This window comes from Candoia aspera, chromosome 3 (assembly GCF_035149785.1).
Source record: "Candoia aspera isolate rCanAsp1 chromosome 3, rCanAsp1.hap2, whole genome shotgun sequence".
NCBI classification, from domain to species: domain Eukaryota; kingdom Metazoa; phylum Chordata; class Lepidosauria; order Squamata; family Boidae; genus Candoia; species Candoia aspera.
The window spans coordinates 143,633,247-143,658,116 of record NC_086155.1 but is presented as its reverse complement, the minus strand read 5'-3'; the positions used below and the strand labels follow the sequence as shown (position 1 = coordinate 143,658,116).

At 36.5% G+C, this 24,870-nt stretch overlaps 1 protein-coding gene across 5 annotated transcripts in view; it reads left to right on the top strand.

Annotated features, from left to right (window-relative positions):
- Window positions 1-24,870, top strand: part of KIF13A (kinesin family member 13A) — a 72,195-nt gene that overhangs the window by 27,324 nt on the left and 20,001 nt on the right. For 3 of the 5 annotated variants that reach the window (XM_063298943.1, XM_063298941.1, XM_063298940.1), the window contains exons 11-29: window positions 139-351; window positions 767-877; window positions 3,108-3,242; window positions 3,742-3,872; window positions 6,584-6,670; window positions 7,919-8,082; window positions 8,513-8,723; window positions 10,024-10,186; window positions 11,535-11,675; window positions 12,329-12,478; window positions 13,524-13,688; window positions 15,490-15,663; window positions 17,407-17,558; window positions 17,644-17,776; window positions 17,878-18,024; window positions 18,860-18,898; window positions 20,658-20,757; window positions 21,122-21,248; window positions 23,891-23,946. In XM_063298943.1, coding sequence (XP_063155013.1) covers window positions 139-351; window positions 767-877; window positions 3,108-3,242; window positions 3,742-3,872; window positions 6,584-6,670; window positions 7,919-8,082; window positions 8,513-8,723; window positions 10,024-10,186; window positions 11,535-11,675; window positions 12,329-12,478; window positions 13,524-13,688; window positions 15,490-15,663; window positions 17,407-17,558; window positions 17,644-17,776; window positions 17,878-18,024; window positions 18,860-18,898; window positions 20,658-20,757; window positions 21,122-21,248; window positions 23,891-23,946 — 2,599 coding nt within the window. The remainder of the gene's footprint in view (window positions 1-138; window positions 352-766; window positions 878-3,107; window positions 3,243-3,741; window positions 3,873-6,583; window positions 6,671-7,918; window positions 8,083-8,512; window positions 8,724-10,023; window positions 10,187-11,534; window positions 11,676-12,328; window positions 12,479-13,523; window positions 13,689-15,489; window positions 15,664-17,406; window positions 17,559-17,643; window positions 17,777-17,877; window positions 18,025-18,859; window positions 18,899-20,657; window positions 20,758-21,121; window positions 21,249-23,890; window positions 23,947-24,870) is intronic. The other 2 variants (XM_063298944.1, XM_063298942.1) reach the window with 1 other exon arrangement.

Below are 24,870 nucleotides of genomic sequence, written 5' to 3'. Positions count from 1 at the left end.
AATGATGTCTGTTAAGAAGAAAGAACAGAACAGAATAGAATAGAATAGAATAGAATAGATTGAAATAATAGATTTAAGACATGAGAATACTTCAATTTTGTTTTACACATTTTATCCATTCCCTAATAAACCTTTTAGGACAACCTGGGAGGAAATAGCCAAACAGCCATGATAGCTACAATCAGTCCAGCAGCTGATAATTATGAAGAAACATTGTCTACATTGAGATACGCAGATAGAGCTAAAAGGATAGTAAATCATGCTATAGTCAATGAGGATCCCAATGCCAGGGTTATCCGAGAACTACGTGAAGAAGTAGAGAAGCTGAAAGAGCAACTTTCTCAGGCGGAGGTAAAGCAGATGGAAATTTTATTTTATTCAATCATGTTTATAAAATGAGTAAAAAGGAAATAAGAGAAGGGGACAAATATGTTTACATTTTGAAATTCATCTAGACAAGTTTAATTATTTTGAGTTTTCTATAAACTTTGTACCAGAAAAGGGTTTGGTTGAAGGTTGCTTTTTTGAAGTTCTGGTGGGAAAGGAAGGAGAAATATAACTCAGCATTCATTCTATGATTCTTTGAAAGAGAATGAAGAGTAATGTGTGCATTTTACAAATATACCCTGAGAAAGTGGCTTGGTTTGTAATGTTTGTGCTTGCTCTTCCCCAATTTATTTACTTATAATTTTGAAATGAAAATATTTTGTATCACTCAGTCTGGAATGTTGAGAACGTTGTAACTGGTATATTTTGAATATTAAAGGCTATGAAAGCACCAGAATTAAAGGAGAAATTGGAGGAATCTGAAAAACTAATAAAAGAACTAACCATCACCTGGGAAGAGAAATTAAGAAAAACTGAGGAAATTGCACAGGTATTTATGTATTTTCTATAATATTTAAGCTAAAATTGCATAACTTTATATTATATATGTAATTTATTTGAGATGGATTAAGTTTATATTTCTAAACAGGCTCCAGCTGCAACACATTTTTAATTTTTGTAGTAATGTACATTAATGTTATAAAGACAACACACAGTGTGAAAACTTTTGCTGGGGTTGAAGAGGCTTTGAGGCTTATATATGCTATATGTAGTCACGGTATACTGAAGTCAAGTATTTCTCATTATAACAGAAAAATGAACTGTTCGTTCTAAGCTGTATTAAAATTGGTATCTGTGGGCATGAGTTCTTAAAGAAAAGCTGAGCAGTTCTAGAGTTTCTACACACTTATATGTTGAAGAGTTTGGCACATTTCATTTGAGATTTGTGTGTGATGCTCCATATCAAATACCAGTTCTAAAATGATGGAAGCCCACAGTTGTTAGAGTTCATTATTAATTGTCTCTTAATTGGTTCCACTATAATACTAAGGAATTGTAGTTTATTGTGAAGGAATATGAAAGATTTGTGCTTTTTCTTACTATTTTTATTTTATTAAAGATTACAATTACAACAATATGAACTAATACAAACTAAAAAAAGAAAAGAATAAAAAGAAAAAGTAGAAGGTACAGAAAAGAAGGAAAAAATAAAAAATAGAAATAGAAAAGAAAGAAAAAATAAGAATATACAGTAGTAAAGAAATATATATATATATATATATATAAAGAAGTGACTTCCCCCTTCATCACAAGTATAAACAATTTTAGTAACTTACCACCTTCTCTTCAAATACAAGAAATGATCTCTTCTTCCCATATCCCATTTCTTATCTATAAACAAATCCATAAAGCCTCAATATTTCAGTTGTGATGTCAGTAAAAGTCCATTAAGGATTACCAGAGATAACAACATATCTATTTTAACTTTGATCAAATAAACCAACTTTATATTCCTTTCTTTTATTTTTAACAATCTTGATCCTTAGTCCCTTCAAAGAATGTCCTAGAACTTGATTTCTTTTCATTTTTTCTTTGTTTCTTTTGACAAAATCAGCTGGTTTCTTTTGCATGTCCAGTGTAACAACTTTTTCCATGTCATTCTTGTAGCCTGTCATTTTTTTAAAGTCTTATCTTTTTTTAAAAAAAATTCAAAACAAAAGCATTTTCCTATGGGAAGGATTCTTTACAATTAATTCCAAAATCTTATTTCAAATTTATCTTAGTCTGTTTGTAACTTTCTAAAATCAAAGTTTTAATCACCGTTTTGTTGTTTATTCATTTTGTTTTTTGTTGTTTATTAAAAAAAAAATTTAAACTTGTAGTTAAAATTTCTTTTGCTAAGGATTGAAGAAAACTCACTCAGTGCTGTAAAACCTGTTGATCCAAAGCTTCCTAATAGCTGAAAAGCAGTTAACAAGCATTTTCCAAAAGTGATTAAAAAGGAAGTATGCAAACTCAGTGTCCTTTCAAAGGCGCCAACCACAGTTTGAGCAAGATGGCTATTGCCTCATCTCCCAGAGCTCTAAACCCGCCTGAGATCGCTGTCTTGCAGTCTCCTCACAGGGAACAGCTATCTGAAGCACTTGTAGGCAATCTCATGTCCTCTCCTTGTCTGGAGAGGAATTACAAACAGCCAGTCTATTCACCGGCTGTTCATTCCGCTGCGGTTGTCCGCTCCGCTTTTCATGGAGCTATTTCAGTCCACCATTTCTTCCCCAGCACCCTGCTTTTTCTTACTTCAAACAAAATATGTCAAGTTTTATACAGTTTATTTAGTTTCAGTTTCATTACTCTTTGACCAGAAAATTATGGATAAAATAATGATAGAAAACACTTGTACATTTGTGTAATTTGTTCTAAGTTCATTTCTTTAGCTGGATTCAAATAAATTTTAGCTTTTCTTTTCTATCTGTTACTGAGTTTGGAAAACAGTGATTCTGCTGATAAAAAGTGTCTCTGTGTGTGTCTGTCGGTCTGTCTGTCTTATAGTAGAACTCTATACCAAAAAGTGTTCTGATCCAGTGTGAAAATGATATAGTATCTTACCGAAGTGCCCACCTCTGTATTGCATAAACTGTTGTATAAGCATTTATAGAGAAGTACTAGTAGCTATATTTCTTCCATTTGTGATTCTTTGGAAACAGTCCATCATATTTAAATTAGTTGTCATGGAGATAATTAACAGCTATTAAAGTGCAAAGTTTCTATGAATTTTACAGGAAAGACAAAAGCAGTTAGAGAGTATGGGTATTTCTCTTGAATCTTCGGGCATCAAGATGGGAGAAGACAAATGCTATCTGGTGAATTTAAATGCAGATCCTGCACTCAACGAATTATTGGTTTATTATTTAAAGGTAAAATAATAATAATCCATACTTAAAAATACTTTAAAGCTTCCTTTTATTCAAGTTTGTGGAACAGGATGTTGAAAAAATAGCAAGCTTATTATGCCTACTGCATCCAGCAAATCTTTTATTTTGAAAGTATGGGTCATTTGCCTACACATCAGTTAGCATTTAAAAAAAACCCTGGTAACAGGCATAGGGAACAGCTAGCATATGAAGCTTCCTCATCTTACTGGCAAAGACTTCAAAATGGCTCTTTCTGACATATTTCCCCTCAGGATGTGTGAGGCATAGAGGAACTAAATAGAGAAGGTTAAATGAGTTTAAGGCAGTGCTGGGTAGAAAGATGCAATATTACCCACTTCAAGTAGTAATATTTTCACTTTGCAGTAAATATGAACATAGGAGTTTGGATTAGATTGCACATACATTGTAATGTATAACTGTTTGCTTAGGATGACAGAGGCATCAGATTTTTTTTTACTTTCACTTTATTTGTCTTAATCAGGACCACACTAGGGTTGGTGCGGATACCTCACAGGACATACAGCTATTTGGGATAGGAATTCAGCCAGAACATTGTGAGATAGACATTGCACTAGATGGAGAAGTTTCTCTCTCACCAAAAGAAAATGCAAGGTAAGGGCATCTGTAAAATTGGGACCCTTTGTAATTTAAACAAAAGGACCTTGCATTAACAAAGAGAGGAAGACTCTGTAAACTTGCCTAAATTTTGAAAGCTACATTTTATTCTAGCTAGTACTGTATTGAGCCTGTTCCTGATTTCTTCCTTCAGAAAAACTTAACAGCGTGCATACATTTCACAAAGTTTGTGCCTAATTGTTCCAAGTAGTTCTGAAGTTAGGAGCTCTGCTTGCTTAACATCATGCAGATATTAGTGTCAGTAACTTTGGGGTTGAGTGCTGATTTAATTGTGTTCACCTACACATTTAGCATTAGTTATACTTTTGACACTTTTTAAAGCCAAAAACAAAGCAGGAAAATATTTTTCAGTAAGATTTTAATTAGTGTGATTGCATTAGAGAGATTTTACACAAATATTCTTACTCTTTAAATTAGGGAAGGCCAGCTGTTTGTAAACATGTAAACATATAGAAAACTAATTTAGCTGTGGTTTTTGTAAGACATGGGTCTGTTGCACTGAAGTGTTCAAGGCTTAACAATACAAAATTCCAAACAGATGGTATTCATTGTTATGATAGAATTGCACGGTGAAGAATTAGTCATTTTGACTGGCAAGAACAAAGGGGCATGTCACTGGAAAAAATGTATAACTAAATAAACTTTGTTTAATTTGTGTTCCATCCAAGATTTCTAAACAGGCACAAACTATGTTATAGAGTTACAACTGACAATAAATTGAGTCAGTTGTTGATTCTTATGGAAAAAGCAATTAACTTCTTTATGACTGGAAAATGAATTTAAAATGAGGAAGTTTTTTACAGTTGAAGTACTGAAGATTATTTATATTGTCAGCAACAAAAGAAATAGATCGTGTCTAACTATTACCTGCTTGAGAAAATTGAGATTGAAATTATTTTCCTGGTTTATGTGCCTATATTTATGAGCAGAGTGGAATGTTATACAAAAGCTACTTTTCTAAATTATATTCCAAACTGAGAATTAAAGGTCTATTTTGCTTCTTTTGGCTTATAAGGGGAATAAACTTTATTTTCACAGAGTAACTGCATATTGGAAGAATTCATATTGCTGTTGAAGTGACTTAAGTTCATGTCTCATTAAGGAGATTTAAACTAGGTTTCTGCAGATGGCTTGCAGTAAACAGCCTGTGACCCAGTTACTTAAATATATGCACTGCATTGGTTATTTCCCCATTTTTTTATAGCAGGGATGTACTGCAGCAAGTATGTTTTTGTCAGTAAGAATTAAAGTCTTAATTAAGTCCTTGATGATTTAACACTGAATCTAAAGCTAATATTTTTATTTCATTCATATTAGTATTAATGAATCAAGATGAACAATCCTCTATAAGTTAAGAAAATGAGTAACTGATCTGTTGACAATATTTATCCCACAGCTGGAATATACAAGCTATAAAGAAAAATTCTGATTAGTTTGCAAAATGTTGTAAAATACAGAAAGATATGAATAATAAAAAACAGCAGTGGATAAAATGGTAGCCTCTGTTGGGTGCTGCTCATTATCAAGTAATGCTAGCTGTAATTAAAAGAGCTCAGTAGAACTTCATGTAATCCACCATCAGCGATCAGATTCAGATGGAGCATCTGCCCTGTGAGTTTCTCATATCTTTTTAGGTCTCATTTCAATATGGAAGTGAGAGGCCTCATGGAGAAGCCTCGTATGATTCTATGGGATGTGCAAGGTCATAGTGTATATCTTCCGTCAGGTCATGTGTATATGCCAGAGATCATCGGTCTTCTGTTCTTCAGGACTGCATTTGTCTATGTATACGTCCGCACACAAATTCTGCCCCACAGATGCATGTGTACAAATCCACTCCATTGCAACCTTCACTTTGGGGTGTGGGGTTGGAAGGAACATTCTATACACTTTCCAGCAAGAGCAATGATCTTAGGGTTCAGGGGAGTCCTGGTTAAGATATTCTCTAGGTAGCTCCACACAAGTTCTCCTTGCCCACTCATTTCTGCCCCACATGTGGCTCACCAGATGGGCTAAGCAGTTTTCTTGTTTTCAGCTTTTTACTTTTCTCTTTGCTGCAGCCACACGTTCTACAACAGCTTGCTGGGTTGTGTGTAGATAATCACATGCCATTTAAAACTGTGTTGTATTTCTTTAGCCTAGCATCAAATCAAACCACTTAGCTGATGTTTTGGGGCATGCAGCCTATAAAGACACTAGAGATTTATGAGAGATTTGTCACCTTGGTGCTACATTACACTTATTGGTTATTGGCTACATAATTGTATTTAGCCTATCAAGCAATGAGCTGCATCAATGTACTTTAACATCATAGTGACCCAGCAACGATTTGAAATGGCTGGTCAATCCAGCACTTACTAAATATAGCCTGTCTGTGGGAGCATTTGGAACCGTTCCCAGATTGTTGGGGAATGAGGGCAAATTCACAGCCAAAAGGCAGTGATTATCCACTCTTTCACTAAAGGACAAATAGAGGGAAGAGGCATGACCAGGCTTCTATTTCCTCCATAGCCAGGGGTAGCAAGTGCTTTGATCGGCAGGACCCGGAGCGTACCCACCCTGCTTGATCTTACAGACTAGAATAATTCTCTGGTAGACTGGAATTTGCTGAAGCATCCCACAATAGTGCATGACAGCTTGAATCCTAAAGAGTGATTTTAGTCTTATTAATATGTTTTATTTTTCAGATCATGTGTAAATGGCACACTGGTGTGTTCTGTGACGCAGCTGTGGCATGGAGATAGAATCTTATGGGGCAACAACCACTTTTTTAGGTATTAGTTTTTAATGTTCCATAGTAGTTCGGTAATAATACTAGGCAGCAGTACCTAGGCAACCATTGTGTGATGTCATAAAGTTAAGCATGAGAAGAACTGGCTAGTACTTTTCACTGGTGAGGGATCACTAGGAATTCCAGGTCCATAGGCTAGACTGTGAAGTCAAAAAAGCATCCCTGAATAAGGCAGTAGCAAACCACATCTTTTTTGCTGTGAAGAAAAATAACATGAATTTCTCCATGAAGCTTCCAGGAGTCAAGGTCAAGATTTTACTTTGTTTATCTCATCTGTATAGATACTTAAAAGTGAAAAATTTGCTTGCAAAGGAGCATTCTGAATAGCTTTAATTAAAAAGTTAATATATTTGAAAGTTCAGAATTAATTTTTCTAGGTTTGAGACAGTGACATATAGGCTGCAGCAACTATCCCTAGGGTTTTGTTCAGCCCACCTGATATTTTTTTAATTATTTCATACTGTGACAGCTATATGGAAGAGAATGTGAAATTAATTCAATCTAAATTCAGTTAGGATGCAATTAGTTATCACTTGCATCAGCTTTTAATATTCAGCAACATCCATCACAAACAATCTTGATGGCAAAATGCAACAAATGTCACTTTGGGAAATAAGACAAAGTTTTATGATATAAAAATTATTTCATTCTTACTATTTTTTTAAAAAAATCATATTTTATCACATTTACCATTGGTACTAGGAAGAACGATGCCTTAATACTGTGGTTCTTAAAATGTTTGACCCAATTACCCCTTTTCCCAGACTCAAATAACGTCACTACCCCCACAAAAACCCACAAGACTCTGTTGTTTTATACAAGCATCTCAGCAGCAACAGTCCCAAACTGGATCCTTGACTCAACAGCAAGCTACAAATTGCTCCATTACCTCCAGGATATGCCCAAATTACCTTCCTGGGGGGTAATTACCCCCAGTTCGAGAATCACTACCTTAATACATCCTGGCCTCCTGTTAGTGCAAGGCTGCCTTCCATAACTGATTGCCCGTAGCAACAGTTTAGAAAAGCTCCAAGGGCTTGATGGACAGCTAGCAGTATACTTATATATTCACATTTTGTAGATTGGGCAAGGACTACAATCACATTTTTTGCTTCCTGTGTTTTGTAGCAAGGTTTTATCTCTTCCCTTGTTGTCCACAATTCCTTCATTGTAATAAGTTCTTATTAAAAAATCATGTTGGTAATTTTATACCTTTTCATTTTTCATGTAGAATTAATCTTCCTAAGAGAAAGCGTCGAGATTGGTTTAAAGACTCTGAAAAAGAAATGCTAGAAGAACATGATCTAGATGCAGCTAGCGAAGCCTCTTCAGAACCAGATTATAACTATGAATTTGCACAGATGGAAGTTATAATGAAAATGCTAAACAGCAATGGTGAGGAAATGATTGTTGAGGTCAGCTGAGACCAAACAAGAGTAGACACGTTTCTAGGCTGTAGTATATTGTCTTGATACATAGCAACGAAGAACATATACAGTAATTTGTGGAGTCCTTGGTGCTCTCTGAGCCTTGTTGTTTTCTTGCAGACATTTCATTGCCAGACTAGGCAACATCTTCAGTGTAATGTGTTTTTGTGTCATGTCCTTTATTCCACCTTAAATCATTGTAGCTATAAGAATGTATGGAAATTTTCTATGGTAAAAAACAACAGCCAAACTATCCAAAAGGCATATTGGGGTAATAGGTCCTTGCCTAGGGTTGTAAAGCCATATGAGGATTTGGGGTTTTCATAAGGATATAGTGCTTTATTAAGCATTCCTGTTGGAAATGATTTCTAAAACGGAGTGGGTCCCTTTCTGCCTAGATCCACTACAAAATGCAGTCCAGGTGTTGGAGAAACAGTATTTGGAAGAAAAACGCAGTGCTTTGGAGGAGCAGCGGATAATGTATGAGCGTGAGCTGGAGCAGCTCCGGCAACAGCTTTCTCCAGAAAGGCGTTATCAGCAGTGTGGGGACAGGCTCTCAGATGCAGCCCAGACTGCTCAGCAGAAAGTGAACTTCTGGTCAGAAGAGAGGTAGGAATATGGGCATTTAAACCACAAATAACTGAGAGTGTGAGCTGTGGAGCAAAAATTCTTGCAATCATTCTGAATCAATAGTGGTATGAAAGGGCAATCCTACTCAGTTTGTTGCTCATATCTGAGCTAATTAAGTTGTTCACATTCCATGTTTTTGAGGCCTTCACTACATTTAACTGGTTATTTTGCATAATCTCCTCTCTAACTAGTGTATATTCCAATTTACTAAGAAACTGCACCTGCCTTGACTCATTCTTACAGGTAGTCCTCACTTAAAAATGGTAACTGGGACTGGCAATTCTGTTGCTAAGCAACGCAATCATAAAGTGACCACACTGATTTATGTCACGTGACCATACCAATTTATGATGGCTGTTGCAGCAGTTCCAGTTGCTGCTGTTAGGTGAACCCTGCACGGTCGCAGCGTCCTGCAGTCACATAATCACCATTTGCAACTTCCTGCCAGCTTCCCCACTGACTTTGCTTATTGGAAGCTGGCAGTGAAAATTGTAAATGGCGGTCACGTGACCGTGGGAGGCTGAGACCATCATAATTGCAAGCCAGCCAAGCATCGAATCACAATCACATGACCACAGGGACTCTGCGACGGCCGCAACTACAAGAAACAGTTGTAAATCCCCTCATTCAGAGCCATCATATCTTTGAATGGTCACTGAACAAGTGGTTGCTGAACTAGGACTACCTGTATCATGCCAGTATTACGTACTAACATTTAAAATATTTTATCCTAGTTTGGGGGAATAATTTGGGGGGACTTTCTTGGTCAGAAATCATTGAATAAAAGCAGATTAAATATTTGTTTAAAAATACTGTAGAAAATAATGCTTTTGGGTTTATCACAAAGCTCTGTTTTGCTTTGAAGCAAGTTTTTGGCGTGTTATTTGTAAAATAATAAAATATAGATTCTGTAGGCAAGATTACATACTTTAAGGCATGTTATGTCCCACAAATCAAATAATATAGATTACAGCTGTCAGGAAAACTTGGTTATATATAATGTCACTTAAAATACTTGTAAAGATGGATTACATTTTTAATGCAATTCGTTTGAATATATAATTATAAATTTTACATATATTTACGTTAGTACTGTTATGCTTTCCTAATGCATGATTATTCTAGTTTTCTTCATCAGAACTCTAAATCTGGTGACCAAATTCATGCTTTTTCATTGAGAATTTAGTAAACATAATCTCCTGAATAGCATTGTACTAATATCAGAAACTGGTTTTCTGATTACATTTTTGATATATTTATGTATTGTTTCCCCTCGTAGGGATGAATTATTTCGACAGAGCTTGGCAAAACTAAGAGAACAAATAGTTAAGGCCAATGCATTAGTGAGGGAAGCCAATTTTTTGGCTGAAGAAATGAGCAAGCTAACAGATTATCAAGTCACACTTCAGATCCCTGCTGCTAACTTGAGTGCCAACAGAAAGGTAAGAAAAATCACTAAGAGAAACTATTTTATATAAACTGTTAAAAAATCCATAAAAATTTTGCATTCAAAGTAAATTTAGAGGCTGATTTTGTGCATCAATTAGACAAAATGAGAATGAGAATAGTTGTATACCCAGAATTAACAGCTTGCTTGCTTGCTTATTTATTTGATTGATTGATTTCTATAGCTGCCCATCTCAGTGAGTGACTGTTTTTGTCTCTGTACCCAGTACTGTGCCTGTACATAAACATAAATAGAGATTCACACATGTACTGTACTAAAGTACTGACGTGTCCACAGGTAATCACAGTTGCACAAAATTAAACTAAGAAGATCTTGGTGATCGTTATTAGTTCATATTTGATAAGACAACGTCTTGTATATGCAGTGAGAGAACAGATCAGGTCTATGAATACATCTGGGATACACAGAGCACAGAATGTTGGCACACTGAGATAGAAGCTTTCCTCTTGCATGCCAGCTTTTCACACGCAAGGAGATTCTGGTATGGTCATGCAAAAAAGACTGTTAGAAAACTGTACTGTATTTTGCCTGCATGTTTGGCTCCCCTAACAAATAGCTGACTGTGATGCATGCAGTGAAGTGGATGTAACCGTGAAAGATTATGCCAGAATAATCTTTGGATTATTTGTTGATTGTGATACATTCAATAAGGGAGATTTGTATTCATGCATGAATCTTAAAACTATATTAAACTACAGTTATTCCATGTGATTCTTTTTGAAAACATAGACAGTACTTCAAATATAAAAAGAAAAAGAAATGTGCTGTCATGAGTACGGATGGTGAGTAGGAGGAGGCCCCTGTTCAGGGGGGAAAACGCATGTGTAGTTTAGGGACTTTGAGCTGTCATTCAAAAAAACACAGAACAGATCCACCTTGAGTTTTGGGGTTTATCTGTCTGGGTTTTCCCATGCTTCTTCAGTTTGGTAGGATTTTCTGTCTACAGTAGCAGTAATAAAACACTAGAGACTTTCTCCTCGTCTCGGCATGGTCTTTGCTTAGCCAGGACATGTATAAAATATTGAGCATCTGAAAAAATGTTTTTAAAATGCATTTTAACCACTGAACTTTGATGTTTTAATAAATTAATCTTAATTATTAATATTAATGTTACATTATCAAATATTTTAATATTATGGTTATATTAATTGATTAAATATAAATCAAAATTAATTAAAATAATAAATAATATTTTATTACTGAAGAAGCTTTAATTGTTGATTCATGATTATACAGTATATCACTAGAATATCTTGGCAGATTTTGGCAGTATACAAATTAAATAGATACTGTAAATAAAATTTCTGTGTTTTGTTATTCAGAGAGGAGCAATTGTAAGTGAACCAGCTATTCAGGTAAAAAGAAAAGGAAAAAGTACTCAGGTGTGGACCATTGAGAAGCTAGAAAACAAATTAATTGATATGAGAGAGTTATATCAAGAATGGAAAGAGAGATTTCAGGAGGTATTTAACTGTTTTTTCCAATATCAGATTTATAAAAGTATGTTTTCATAAGCCCCAGTATGGACTTCATTGCCTCATTCATGTTTATCTTAGTTTATTCTAGTCCACTGTGCTATCCGTGTTACATGGCTAGAACTCTGTAATACCGTTCCTTTCACTGATTTTTGTTGGGCGTTATAATGTAAGATTGATTGATTGATTGATTAATTAGATTTTTATCACCGCCCATCTCCCCCACATGGGGGACCCTGGGCGGTTCACAGTAAAAAAAAAAAAAAAAGTAAAAAAAAATATTGCCTGCATAACAATAAGAAATAAGGAAGGACTATTATTATGTTTTATTGTTACTTATTTACCTTTCTATCCTGTCTTTCACTGGTGAAATGATCCTAATTTCTACCTTGAGCCCTCTGTTTGGGAGAGAATACAGATTGTTTGAAGTTTTTATTATTTCTATTTTAAAGATAAACTGTTCGTTAATTCAAAATAGTTTGTTTTTAACTCATATAACTTTTTGTTGCAAATAATATGTACAGTCCTGATGCTTAATATGATAAATAATATATTACAAAATATAGCTCATCATTTCCAAGTTGAATCATCCTGGTAAATCATTTATACCTTTGAAATTCATATCTTCTTCTAAAAAATAGATGAAGAGACCTGCAGGAAAAAGAGGTGACCCTTTTTATGAAGCACAAGAAAATCACAATTTAATTGGCGTAGCAAATGTCTTTTTGGAGTGCCTTTTCTGTGATGTTAAGCTTCAGTATGCAGTACCAATAATTAGTCAACAAGGGCAGGTAAGGTTTAATCCATAATAAATATTGCACTTTGCTTGTGAAGGAATATCTTTGTATAAATGTACATCCCTACCTTTTAGCTTTCTGGAGGGCTGTGAAGACCTGGCTGTTCCCCCAGGCATTTAGCTAGGATGGGGGTTGAGCTGGGAGGCTGTTCAGTCTGGTGTCTGGGGGATAGGGTACTTCCGTTTTTGTCTTCGTTTTTATGGATTGTTGTGAGCCACCTAGAATCATTATATGAGATAGGCAGCCATGTGAGTCCTGTGAATGAATGAACGAACGAACGAACGAACTGCAAATAATGGTTCATGTTATGTATATCACAGTTGGAATTGCCATCTGCTGTGTGCCTGTTTCTCATCCTTTATTTGGTGCTGCTGTGTTTTGCAGCCTCTATTAGTGAGGGGTTGGAAAAGGCAAAGGATGTGGCTTAAAGGAAAAAATGTCTGAGGCAGTACGTTGTTGATCTATAGGGGTGAAATCTGAGGAAAAGAAAAATCATCCATTGAGATCAAATCAACAGGACATCTGTGGAACATATGGAGGACAATCAACTAAATTTCATATACTGACAGCCAAATAGTTTCTCCACACTGAGTTCTAGTATGCTTAATTTAAAGGCCATATCAAATGGAAGTGGTATCTATACAAAAGGCTTTTCAAAATTATTAATTCTTTCAGAATTTGTAAATTAGTGACAGGTGAATATGTACACTGGAATTAAGTGTATGGTGACATATTGCGATGGTGTATGGGAATGACCTTGGGAGACAGGAGGGAGACCTGCAATCTGGACTGTGAGTCTTCCTGCTGTCTCCCAAGGTCATTCCCAAATACCATCACACACAAATTGTTGTAGTATCAAGTTTATTGTCAATGTTGTTTAAAAAGGCTAGTATGTGACTTGTAAATTTTATATATGTATTTTTCTTTATCTAGTTGCTGAAGATACAGTTGTATGATGCATAGTTATATGTATCTCATCTGCATTATTGATATGAGACATTAGGGTCCTCTTTAACATCTTAAGGTTTTTGTAATATAGGTTGTAGGCCGTCTGCATGTTGAAGTGATGCGTGTCACTGGTGCTGTCCCAGAACGTGTCATGGAAGGAGATGATTCTTCTGAAAATTCTAGTGAAAGTGGAAGTTTAGAAATCATGGATAATAATGGAGAAATTATTCACAGACCAAAAAAACTCACATGCAGGGTAAGAGCAGTATCATCTATGTCCAGATGTTTTTAAAGGATAGATAGTTCAATAATACAATTTGGTAATCAGAAAACTTAGAATACTGCAGTAGGAAATTGTTTCTTTAAATGTTTAGAGGTTCAATTGAACTGACATTAATATTAAGACAGATGTGATACGTGAAGCCATTGGGAAAGGTCAGGCAGTACAGAGCTATATATCATCAATAAGCTGAAGTTACCAGGTGTATATCTTCAACCAGGCTTAGCAGGAGATGGTATCAAAGTCTTGATGCAGTAGCTGGAGTTTGTTTGGTACTGTATAGGAAGAAACAAACATGGGCTTAATTCCAGCAAGACCAAGTGGCTGTTGATCCAGATCTGTTTCCAAGATAGGACCATCCTGAAGGAGCAAGTTCAATTTAAGATGTTGGTGATTACTTAAAAAGCCCTATATGGGTTGGATCAGGAATATCCCTGAGACTCTCTACTCTAATTGGATTTTGCCTGCCGCCTACAGAGACACAGAGAGGACACGCTGTAGATTCCCATCCTACAGGAAATAGGTGGAGTGGAGCCCTGGAAGCAAGCCTTGTCTGTTTTCCCTTTCTCTGGGACAGCTTGCTTCTCAAAGACAGGATGGCTCCTTCCGTATTACTGCTTTAGAAAAGAGTTAAAATACTGCTCTTCCACATATATATTTTCTAGGGATAAATGTTAAGCTGTATTCTAGTGAAGTTAACTGCCAGTTATATGGGAATTGTTAATCTGAGGTTTTCAGATTGTTTTCCTTTAATAATGGATTGATTGTGATCTGTACAGAAGACCAGAAACAAAATGAAGCTTGTGGTGGGGGAAAGATCAATGTCTAGGATGCATAATTCCTTAGGCCCTGCCCCTGACCATAGCGCTGAAATAGAAAAGCTTTCTCTGCTTTGTAGTCAAGGGGGTGGGGTGGGAACAAAATTCCTTTCTCTCTGCCACCATTTAGAAAGGGTTGAAAAATATGTCAATTTCCCTGCCCCAGGACTGAAAAAGGAAGTCCATCTCAGAACTGGGCAGGGAAAATTATCCCTCAGGTACTCTGCCTGGGCTGATAGAGAGAGTAGGGCTGGAAAGATGTGTCTGTGAGTGAACAGGCATGTGTTAGGGGGTTCCTTACCTTCTGCTGGTATGCAGCCTCTAGTGACCTCCTCTAGAGTCCATTCAGTTCAGTTCCTTGATCAGAAATGATTCCCAATCCTAATCTTATGAGAGTTTTGTTTTCTTTCTATTGGAGATATGTTCATATTTCAACCAGCATTTTCACTGTCAGTTTTAGAAAAACCTGCTGTTCTGCTAGTGAAGATAACCAATTTGAGAGATGTAAGAAGTCTGTTTGGTTTAGGAATTTTTTTAATTGGTATGTTGATATGTATGTAGTTGACCCTTTCAGAATGTTACACAAACACCCGCTCCCTTCTCTCTCTCCTTCTCTCAGAACTGTGCAACAATTTGGATTCAGTTCCAAAAAGATATTTTGAAGCACTTTTCTGCAGCTCCTTCAAAGTAGCTGCAGATGGCAGCTCAGGAGGGCAGCTGCATGATCCCAGGAAAATAAACGAATATTTTAATAATTTGCAGAGAGAGGCCATGTCTGAATCCCAGTGTGCTCTGAGGTGCCAGAAGTACCTTTAGAATCAAAGCTGGAGAACTATGCTAATTATGAGATACAATTTTTCCTTTTTGAGACATATTTCTGCATTTTTGTAACTGAATACTTGTTTAGAAACAATTATAAATATTTTAGTTTACTGAATTTCTGTTTCATAATTGTCCAGGTAAAAATTAAAGAAGCAACAGGACTACCACTGAAACTCTCAAACTTCGTATTTTGTCAATATACTTTCTGGGATCAGTGTGAATCAACTGTTGCAGCACCAGTTGTAGATCCGGATGTGCCTTCACCTCTGGGCAAAGATGTCCAATTTACTGTGACTTTCTCTCATTGTAGGGTAATTATTTGCTTCTCTTTAGAACATCATGATTATGTTTTTGACTTGTATACTATATATACAATGACGATAAAAGGGTTATTTAAAACCTCAGTGTTTTTTCATATGAATAAAGACAATGCAAGCTGTTCAGCATCGGTTTGCAAGCACAGATCATTTTAGTTGTTCACATCATCAAACTAAGTATAGTTCATAGGTATCTCAAAAACAAGTACACACAATGAGCATTGCTTTAACAACATGTCTACTTTAGTTTTAAGATAGGGGTTCTCTTGCCTAGTTTTAAGAGGAAGAGTCTATGTAAAAAATGATTTCAGAGAATAGCTCATTTAAACTTAAGAGAAAACCAATGGAAAAAGGAGGTTCTTAAAAGGGTCTGGTGAGAGAAAAGAGTAAGAAGTCACTTTCTTTTGGACAGTTGGTATCAGAGGATAAAAAGGAATGAAAAATACAGGTAGTCCTCAAGTTATGACCATTTGTACAGCGACCCCGTTCAAAGTTATGACAGTGCTGAACGAAGGGACTTATGACTGGTCCTTGAAGTTCTGGCCATTGCAGTGCCCCCGTGGTCATGCACGCACCTTGCAACCTCTTTCCCTGGCCTCCCTGCACTCGCATACACCCCACATACTCTTTCCCTGGCCTTCCTGAGCGTGCACTGCACCACAACACCCCCCTCTCCCAACTTGTGCGTGCCCTGAGGTGGGCCTCCCAGGGCCTCTCCCATCCCCCTGTGGCACCCCCACACTCCTTACCTGGGACTCTCTCCACTTCTCACCACCCATGCATCTGGGGTTACAACAACAACCTGGACTGGATTGCTGTCACTAAGCAATGCAGTTATGTGACATTGTGCTTTACCACCACATCACTTAGAAACAGGTATTGCGCTCCCAACTGCAATCTCGAGGACTACCTTTAGTAGATATAAATCCTTTATTGGATTTATATCTACTGTTCAAAAAAGCTTTTCTCAGGCTACAGTTTCAGTTAGTTTTCAATATTCACAATTAATATAAAATCATTAGTGAAGAGATCTGGTTTGGTATAGAGGTTAAAAGCACCCTGCTAGAAATCAGGATATGTTCTATTCCTGCCTCAGGCATGAAACCAGCTGGGCCAGTCACTTCCTCTCAGCCCTAGGAAGAAGGCAATGGCAAACCACTTACAAAAATTTTGCCAAGATTAATTGCAGAGACTAGTCCAGGCAGTCACCAGGAGTCAACACTGACTCGAAGGCACAAACACACACACACCCCAAACTTTTAGCTAAAACGAACAGAACCGATGAAAAGCATATAATAATTAAAAGCAGAAAGAAAATATATTTAACATTACGTACCTATCAGAGTGATTAATTAGGTAATCTGGTAACTTAAAAGTTAAATTTTACGTTTTTTTCTGATGGAGGCCAATAATTACAAGTTCAGGCTTGTCATTCTGAGATAGAGATTTGAATACGAAAGACAGTGTATCCACCACTATAAAAACTGGATTTTGATTATTTGTGAAAATATTCTATTGTTATAAAATAGAAATCTGGTAACTATGACCTGGAATCTGCATGGTACGCATATTGGTGCAGATGAATTGATTCATGGAATTCTCTGTCAGCTTTAGCCATATTCTTCGCTATAATTGCAATCCAATTTGATTCCAGGAACTCCATTTATTTCTTCTTTACCATACAGGGTATACATGTGATATATTATGTTTTCTGTGGTAAATGTTCCAATTTTTTAGGATTATGTGGTAAATGTAACAGAGGAATTTCTGGAGTTCATTGCAGACGGAGCTCTTGCTATTGAGGTCTGGGGTCACAGATGTGCTGGAAATGGGAGCTCCATATGGGAGGTGGATTCTCTTCATGCAAAATCTAGGACCTTGAGAGACAGGTATATTATCCTTGAACCTTCATCGGGAATTAGGTATTCTGGGAGTGCTGAAAAGCATATTGATTAGATTTTTTAATGCTTTTAGGTGGAATGAAGTAACACGTCAAATAGAAATGTGGGTTTCAATTCAAGAACTAAATGAAATTGGGGATTATGCAGCTGTGGAGCTCCACCAGGCAAAAGATGTAAACACAGGAGGAATTTTCCAACTTAGACAGGTATAATAGATTGGATTTTCTCCTCTTAAAAATAATGCTAGCGTATTAGTACATTTTTATATTACTTCCACCCCCCCCCTTTTTTTTTTTAAATTGTGCAGGGTCATTCTCGTAGAGTTCAGGTGGTAGTTAAACCAGTGCAGCACTCAGGAACATTGCCACTTATGGTTGAAGCTATTCTGTCTGTTTCCATTGGCTGTGTGACTGCCAGATCAACCAAATTGCAGCGGGGCTTAGACAGTTACCAGGTAGGAAAACTGGGCCTTTTCAATATTGAAATATTAAAGCATGGTGCAGATTTGGTCTTTCAGTGGTGGCATGTAACATAGCTGTCCATATGTGCATTTGAGTTGCTTTCTCAAAGTTTATACCCTGTAACACATAAATGGAACACTGCATCAGTGTTAGAATGAATACTATATACAAGGGATACCGCTTCCTTCTGAACTACTTGTGGGTCATTATAAGATCACCAGTTCTTTATTGGGAGATATGGAATGTCGAATAGACAAGTCCTGGGCAGTATGGAAGAAGCATATGTACCAGCAAAGCTGAAGTCATGAGCTCTTAATATTCTCATTCCCTCTCTCCCTCCCTCCCTCTCACATATCTCAAATCTTTGCTCATATGATTCCCCCTCTCCCCCATTTAAATAACCTGCTGACTTTTTAAATGTCCATTTTTGTAAACTAGAACCTATAAACTGAGAACAAATTTTGGGTGATGGAAGACCAGATGTGCACTTCTCCCCTCAAGCATGACTTCAGAATTGTTGAACTAGGGTTTCCAGTTTTTGTCTGATTGCATGGAACTCTCATTTATAGTGTTTATCTCCTTTGAGAAAGTGTAACTGACATATCTCATCTCAGCAGCATAGAAGCCTGAGCTCCCACATCCTTGATAGTTTATGTACAGTATGAGAGGAGAGACAACTGATTGCTTCCTTGAGCAGTGTTAGTGGACTACTGAGGCTAATTTGGTGATGGTTTTCAAAATCTAAGTTGCACGTATATTGCATTTGTTGAGGTGTGTTACCAATAATGCATGTTCTGTGTGTTTATAAAGCTTATTTTTTTCCATCAGAAAGGAGATGATGATGATGGTGATATGGATAGTTATCAGGTATTGCTGCTGTTGCTATTGAATCACATGGCATGGGGCACAGCTAATGCTAATTGTCATCAACTCCAAAGGGTTTCTAGAATATTAGCACAAACCATACTAGCTTTTGAAGTAATATCTGGCTTTAAAGATTCATTTATTTAGATAAAATTTGACCATATACTGTATTGTTACATTTGGCATCTGTAACTATCAATATACCATACACTGTATTTGTTGATTGAAAATGCATTTAGCTAACCTTTGTATTAAAAACGCTCCTAGTGGCTTGCAAGATAATCAGAACAACAATAAAACAGCATTATTAGTGCAATAGATAAAAAGATAACAGATGCTTCTTTAATAGATAAAAACACGAACAACTTCATAACTAAAATGCTTGCCTGAAAAGAAACGTTTTCATATATCGATGGAATTCAGGCAAGCAGCACTGCCTTTCCTAAGAAGGCTATTTATATAACCAAACAAAACACAGCTCAGACTTAGTGCATTACTTGACAGAATAATTCTTGCATAAAGCTAAATGCTTTTTTAATGTATGAACATCTACATTTTAGTCTCATATGAAATCCTATTAGATTTTTAAATATAGTAATCATCCAGAATTTATTTTAAATTTTATTATGATTTAATGTTATGCAAATTTAAATTAAATTTTAGTTGTATTGTTAACTTTTTAAAATATCCTATAAATGCTTTTTCCCTAATAGTAACCTTTAATAGATTTCTGAATTAAATAATACATTTTAATTCAAAACTAATAGAAGTTTTTAACTTCTAAGAAGCAGAAAAATTAGCACAGGTATTAATTTCAACATATCCTGAAATAATTTAATAAGTTGTACAGTGACTTGTTATGGAAACCTAGCTTGAACTACTTGTAAATCTATATGCTGAGACCCAGATTGGACCCCATCATACGGATCCAATTTAAGGGGTTTATAGGCAATGAGAGCTGAACCCCATTCCCTTTCTCCAGTGCAAATATTGATAATTTCCTGCAGCCCTTTCCCCCAGTCAGTCCTCTCTGTGATTGGGTGCATTTCTGATTCTAAGCTGGATTGTAGGGCAAGTGGCTTCAAGGGTCAGACTATGGGAAGGTAAACTGAAGCAGGCAAAAGTTATGTACTCCCCTCACTCCTTTCTTTTTGATTTGCATAGATCCGAGTTTAAATACACAACTGAGCTGAACTTAGCTGCTCTCACAAGTAGTTTGAGCCCAAATTAGCTACTAATGTGCTTCAAGCTGCTTATGGTGCTTCTTGATCATGTATTTTAAGGAACAGATGAAACATTCCTGTAATGTCAGAAAGCATGATTGCATGGTTTTGGTTTTGCATGGGGATGATTTAGTTGCATTGGTAATAGCAAATTATGAAGGAATTAATGCAGTTTTAAGGGTGTTTATATTGATTTAATCATCACTTCCATATGCTACTAAATAATTTGTGGATTGCTGCATTACTTTCCTGCTTAGATTTAAATCACACATTTACAAAAACAAATTTGACATAGAAAAATCTTTCTACCTATGAAAAATCTGGTGCATTTCCAGCTTTTCTTTCTTTCTGCTATTTGCAATTTGGGTGAGCTTACCTTTTGAGGCAATTTATTGTGACTCTCTTGTGACTGAAGTATTTATTCTTCCCTGTATCAATAATCAGAATGATTAAATAACCTTCTCCAGTCAAACCTGAAGCTGCAGAAAATTAAATATGTATATTACCATTTTGGATATATGCTCTTTTTTTTTTCCTAGGAGGAAGATTTGAACTGCGTGAGAGAGAAATGGTCAGAAGCTCTAATAAAACGCAAAGAGTACTTAGATGAGCAAATTAAAAAAATCAGCAATAAACAAGGTTTGTGTCCCTTGTGGCTTAGCTTGCTTTACAACTCTGTTTTGTGTTGTTTAAAGATAGTGCATATTGTTCTCGTGGCATCCTACAAATATTTATTTTAATATTTGAAAATTACATAGTTTGAAAATAATGTTTAATATGGCAACCATGATGCTGTTTAGCTCACTATAAAGTGAAACTGGATATCTACTTCAGTGACAGAAATTATCATGAGTTCTGTTAGAGCTGATTTCTGTCCATTGTTAATTTAAAAATGATCTGCCACATCTCCCTCCAAGATATTGAACGAAGTGTACTGTATCCTAAAAGCTTTGGCTCTAGTTTGCTGTCTCTTGCCTTCTCTACGTGTTACTTTGCATTTTAGAGAAAACAGAAGATGACATAGAAAGAGAAGCAAGGCTTGTAGAACAATGGGTGGGACTTACAGAAGAGAGAAATGCTGTGCTGGTCCCAGCACCAAACAGTGGTATTCCAGGTGCTCCTGCAAATTGGTAGGTGGAGAGTGTCATTGCATCACATTGTGCATCTAAAGTAAGTTCATATCGATATTGAAATGCAGGGATAGGAAGTTGCTGTGTTATAATGTGTGTGGGGATTTTTTAATGTTGAATTTTATATCACATCTTGCTGATGCTCTGAGAAAAGTTAGCAACATAGTACAAATGCAAACAAGTTCCCAATAAAAATTTTGCAATAGGGTAATATATCATCATATAATAAAGAATAATTCATTTGATCTCACTTTTTCCCTCTGTTCACTAGTGGTACAGTTAGGCATGGTACAGTTTTCTAGGGCTATCTTTGGAATACTTTTTCCAAGTCTGATTGCAACAGAAAGTTTGGAGAATTAAAATATATGGGAAGGATTAATTCCTCCTTCAGCAGTTGTACAGTAGTTATACATATAGATCCATTATACTGTATCATTCAGGCTGAGAGCCAGTGTGGTACAAGATGGTGGACTAGGAGTTGGGAATCTCAGCCCTGAATGGCCTTGGGTTAATCACACACTCTCAGCCCAATCTTCTTTACACAGTTGTTGTTATCGGGGAAAATAGGAGGGATCATCTTTTGGGTGAGACCTCAATTTATTTCCAGATAAATAGTAATAGGCTCATCCATATTATTTATTTGATTTCTTCCCATCTTTCATCCAGGAACTCAAGATGATAGCAGTTTCTGCATATAGTGTGGATGAATACAGAATTGTTAAAATAAAAGAAAATGTTACTACAATTTCTAAATAGTCCTATAAGGATCTAAGGATCATGATTTCCAAAATTATTAATTGCAATGAATTTAAAGAGGGGAAAAAAGAATTAGAGATGGAATGGTCAGGTTTGAGGCATTAATGTCTTATTACCTAGATGAATGATGGGGCATCTGTATAATTCCTAAATGAGACCTTGCCTGAAATCTGAATATAGCTTGTCAAATCTCATCTGAAGTTTCAGAATTATTGCATGAGGTCTTCGACAATCACAGGAGTGAAATCATCAATACTCACCACCACCACCACCACCACCACCATCTGCTTTCTCACTCAAAACTGCTTGTGCTTCAGGGTTAGCACAAAGCCTGAAAAGCCAGTGATGCTTTCAAATTTTTGCCCTATCCAGTGTCAACAGCCAGCCTGCTTATTAGCTAGCACTAGTCACCAAAAACATATTAAATCAGTGTGGCATGCCCCGATTCTAGGTACATTTCAAAGTGCTGACTTTAAAGCTTTATATAGCTTGGCATCAAGGTATTTTCAGGATTTAACCTATTCAGTACATTCATTCCAAGATAAAAGTTTAGTGCCTTCCTACTTTCATGAGGTTAGAGCAGTGTTTCTCAACCTTGGCAACATTAAGAGAGGTGAACTTCAACTCCCAGAATTCCCCAGCCAGCAAGGGGAAGCTGACTGGGGAGTTCTGGGAGTTGAAGTCCACGTCTCTTGAAGTTGCCAAGGTTGGGAAACAGTAGGTTAGAGGGTCTAAGACCAGGAGGTACTGTTTCTCCATTATAGGCCCTGTATTGTGGAATGGTCTCTCCCTGGAAATTAGATCGGCTCATCATTTATTGCTTTCTGGAAGCAATAAATGAGTTATTCCAGAGAGCTTTGGGTGATGGATGATGATGCTGTCCCATTGTTAGGATGATGCTTTGCTTGGTTTTGATTTTTGCAACTACTTACCATAGACATTTAAATTTAATGAGTTGAATTATTTTTCTACATTTTTATTAGTTTATTATATCTGTGTTGTATTATGTTGTTAATTGTTGAGAGTTGTTTTTGAAAAATGACAGTATACCTATTTGATAAATAAATGAATGACCAGAATAAAAATTATGGAGATCAGGTCATACATTTTCTCATGCTTTAGGGAGAGTTTGAAGAAGATAAACCATATTTCTCATTCTTCTGAAATTTCTTTCCATCCACATCGCTATAAGCGCTCAGTTTGCCAACCAGCCCTAAACTTTTTAGTATAATAATTTATTAAATTTATATGCTGCCCAACTCCCAGCAACTCTGGGCAGTTTACAATTGTTAAAACATTAGAAAATCAAAGAATAATACAGAAAACACGAAAACAGCAGAAGACAAAGGACAACAATGGCAGAGGATAACAGAAAGGAAAAAGGGAACATCAGTCATCCTCTCCAAAGGCCTGGGCGAAGAAATCCCAGTAGGGTGGGAGCCATTAGAATTTCAAGGGGAACCTCATTTCAGAGGGCAGGTGGTGCTACAGAGAAGGTGTGCTTCTGGAGTCCTGATAGGTGGCATTGTTTAATTGATAGAACCTGGAGCACGCCAACCCTGCCAGATCAAACCAGTCAGGCAGATACTATGGGAGACAGGCTGTCCCCCAAGTAACCAGGCTCTGTGCCATGTAGGGCTGTATAGGTAGCGACTAGCATCTCAAATTGCACTCGGAAGCAAACTGGCAACCAGTGCAGCTTGCAAAGCAGAGGTGTTACATGGCATGGAACAGAAGGGCTCCTATGTGGGTCTGTAGTTACACTAGAACATTTTGTTAATCTTTTATATTAATGCATTCTTTTTAAAAAACGATTTGGGCTTTTCCATTAAAATATCTCTGCAAGTTGATTCAATCTATTGATTGATATATTTCTTTGTTATTAGGGTCCCACCTCCTGGAATGGAAACACATGTCCCTGTACTTTTTCTTGATTTGAATGGTAAGTTCTAGTTTGGTAGTGAGGTGGATATATCAGTTCATGATCCAGTTTAGTGCTACATGGAAAAATAGTAAGTTTTCAACTGGGCCTTAAATAGGAAGTGACTTTTGGCAGGTACAGCATTAGACTGTTGATTGTATTGGGAACAGTCCAGTCTTGGGCAATAAAATCCCTCTAAAATAGTGTTTCCTCAACCTTGGCAGCTTGAAGTTGTGTGGACTTCAAATCCCAGGATTCCTCAGCCAGCATGCTGGCTGGGGAATTCTGGGAGTTAAAGTCTACACATCTTCAAGTTGCCAAGGTTGAGAAACACTGCTCTAAAATATGAGAAGACATACTTTAATAAAATCTTAATAAAAATTTAGGTTGTCTAGGTCTTGTTTCTGCTGAGGCAGGGTAGTGTAATATACCATGGTAAATCTCACAAACGAAAAAGTAGCTTATTGGAACATAACAACAATAAAAAAATCCAAAATCTGTATTAAAAAAATTGCACGTAGGTTTTCAATTTCTTCATAATGGTGGGTGGTAAACAAAGCAAGAAGCTGGCTGTTATTAAAGCCATAGAATCTGCTGTATTTAGTTGGAACTAAACATGGAAGGATGTCATAGACATTTAAATAGTTTTGAGCCAGTTTGGTGTAGTGGTTAAGGCATCAGGCTAAAAACTGGGAGACAGGGAGTTCTAGCCCCGCCTTAGGCACAAAGCCAGCTGGGTGACCTTGGGCCAGTCACTTCTGTCAGCCCTAGGAAGGAAGCAATGGCAAACCACTTGTGAAAAACCTTGCCAAGAAAACTGCAGGGACTTGTTCAGGCAATCTCCAAGAATCAGACACGATTGAATGGATTAAAAAGAATAAAAGTAAGTTTTATCAGGTACTGTAATAAATTTAGGTTCCACTTAAGATAACTCAAATACCAAAC